Genomic DNA, 2,277 nt, shown 5'->3' on the forward strand with positions numbered 1-2,277 from the left:
AGCCATATGAAATAAAAACCTGACCAAAAATATATTAAAAAATACAAAATAATAATGAGGTTAAAAAGAACCCTTCTTTATGTATGTTTTGGGATAATTATTTGGAACGCACACGACGGAGCTGAGAATCGTATTGGAAATGGGTTTTGTTTAGCTATGTTTTTCATATTTAAATAATTTATTTGTTTATTTGGTGAGGCTGAATGCCATTTGCATGTGTATTTATTTGTTTGGAGGAAGTGGGACCCACGTCAAGTAAGGTGAAAATGGCCAGAATCTTAAAAGTGGGGCCCACGCCAAGTAAGGTGAGAATTAGGGGGGTAAGAAATGAGCCCGAACCTGAATAACCCGTCCGACCTGACCCGACCCGAAAGCGTAGGTTTTTTTTTTTTTTTTTTAAATCCGGATCCAAATAGTCCCAACCCGCACTGTGCGGATTAGGGGGCGGGCGGACATTTTAAACCCGCTTTGCCCGGACCCGACCCGTGATCATAGTGTTTCACATAACCTGTGATCATAGTGTTCCATGTCCCTTCATCCTTCTCTCTCATATGGTCAAATACCCACATTGCTTTACCTACCTCCCCAATTTGGCCAAACCCAAGAATCATGGTGTTGCAAGCGACAGCTGGCTTTAGTGGCATTGCATCAAAAAGCTCTGAAGCTTCCTGTATCCACCCACATTGAGTGTACCCCATCAGCATCGCGGTCCACGACACCTCATTTTTCTCAGGCATGACTTCGAATAGCTTTCTAGCAACATCTACTCGTTGATTTTGTGTGTACCCACGTATCATCGTTGTCCAAGAAATGACATTTTTACGTGGCATCTCATCAAAAATCTCCCTGGCCTCAGCCAAACGACCTTCCTGGCAATACCCGTTAATCATGTTAGTCCTCGCTACCACATCCGTCTCAGGCATTTCATCAAACAGCCGACGAGCATCATCAACACGTCTCTCTTGTATTAGGCCGCCCAACATCACCGTCCACGATACGACATTCTTTTCAGGCATCTGCCAAAAGAGTGACCCTGCCTCAGATACCATCCCCTCTTGCACATACCCTCTTACCATTGTCGTCCATGAAATCACATTCCTCTCCGGCATTGAATCAAACACCCTCCTCACTTTGTTAAGCATTCCTCTCCACCAACCCGAGTAACTCGAGTAATCCGATTAACCCGAGCCTACCCGAGGTCACCCGACAGGTTGCGGGTTTGTGGGCTTAAAAGAGTATTGTGATCCAAAGTTTTCTCAACCCGCACTGAGCGGGTCGGCTCAATTTTTTGGCTCAACCCGACCCTGCCTGGCCGAATTACACCCCTAGTGAGAATGGTGGGAATCAGAACATTATACATATTCTAATAGAGAGTCTGAGGTGTTATTGTTCATTGTACAGTATTATGAACAGTGATGTCTTTTTAACCTCTTAAATATATATTTATTGTTTTGCCCTTTGCACTTTTTTTACCACATGTTTTTTACTAGCCTTTTCGTCTATTTCCTACACACAATTATGTTTTTTTCTTAAATTACTTTTTTTAGATAGGGGAACAACAGGGATTAGAAACAGGTCTTATTTTTTGTCCTCGACTACCTTCTAGGTCTTTCTTTTTTTTCTTCTCTTCTGGAGCACAGTTTCGCACTTCCACCGTTTCTTCTCTTCGCCTTTTATCTTTTTAGGTGTTTTGGGTTTTGTTTTTTCTTCTTCTTTACATTGATATGGTTTTTTGTTTCTTCATTTTTTTCTTCTCGATCTGTTTCGACATTTTTTTTTCTTCCGTTTCTTCTCTTTTGATCTTTTTGGATGTTTTGAGTTTTGTTGTTTTCTTCTTTTCTGCACTAATATGGTTTTTTATTTTTTTCGTATCTACTTCAGAAATTTTTTTTTCCTTTTACCGTTTCATCTCTTCGTCTTGATGTTTTATGTTTTTTGGGGTTATGTTGTTCTATTCTGATTTTTTTTTTTTGTTTACCTGATTTTTCTTTGCATGTTTTTCTTGCAAAAGCATTCAGAAATATTTCTTGTTTACTTTTTCTTTTGGGGGTTTTCCCCCTTTTTTCCCCTTTTTATTTCTTATTTTTGTGCTCTTTTTTGTTCATGTTTAGTCTTTGTTGATTTTTTTTTTTTGCTTTATTTCTCTAAATTTCTTATTTTGGAAAACTTTTAATTTTTTCGGTTTTCTTTTTTTATTTTTTTTAATTTGTGATTTTTGGCTTTTATCTGTTCCTGTTTACTCTTTATTGATATTTTTTATTAAAATTTTTGATTTTA

General features: G+C 38.3%; 1 protein-coding gene across 1 annotated transcript; it reads right to left on the reverse strand.

Annotated features, from left to right (window-relative positions):
• Positions 1-437: 437 nt before the first annotated feature.
• LOC112090782 (pentatricopeptide repeat-containing protein At1g56690, mitochondrial-like) lies at positions 438-1,164 on the reverse strand (the record flags this gene model as incomplete). The annotated part of the gene is made up of 1 exon (XM_024162863.1): positions 438-1,164. A coding segment is annotated over one exon (727 nt), but the record flags the coding sequence as incomplete, so codon positions are not given.
• Positions 1,165-2,277: the final 1,113 nt, after the last annotated feature.

Source organism: Morus notabilis, unplaced genomic scaffold (genome assembly GCF_000414095.1).
Source record: "Morus notabilis unplaced genomic scaffold, ASM41409v2 Scaffold234, whole genome shotgun sequence".
In the NCBI taxonomy this organism is placed as follows: Eukaryota; Viridiplantae; Streptophyta; class Magnoliopsida; order Rosales; family Moraceae; genus Morus; species Morus notabilis.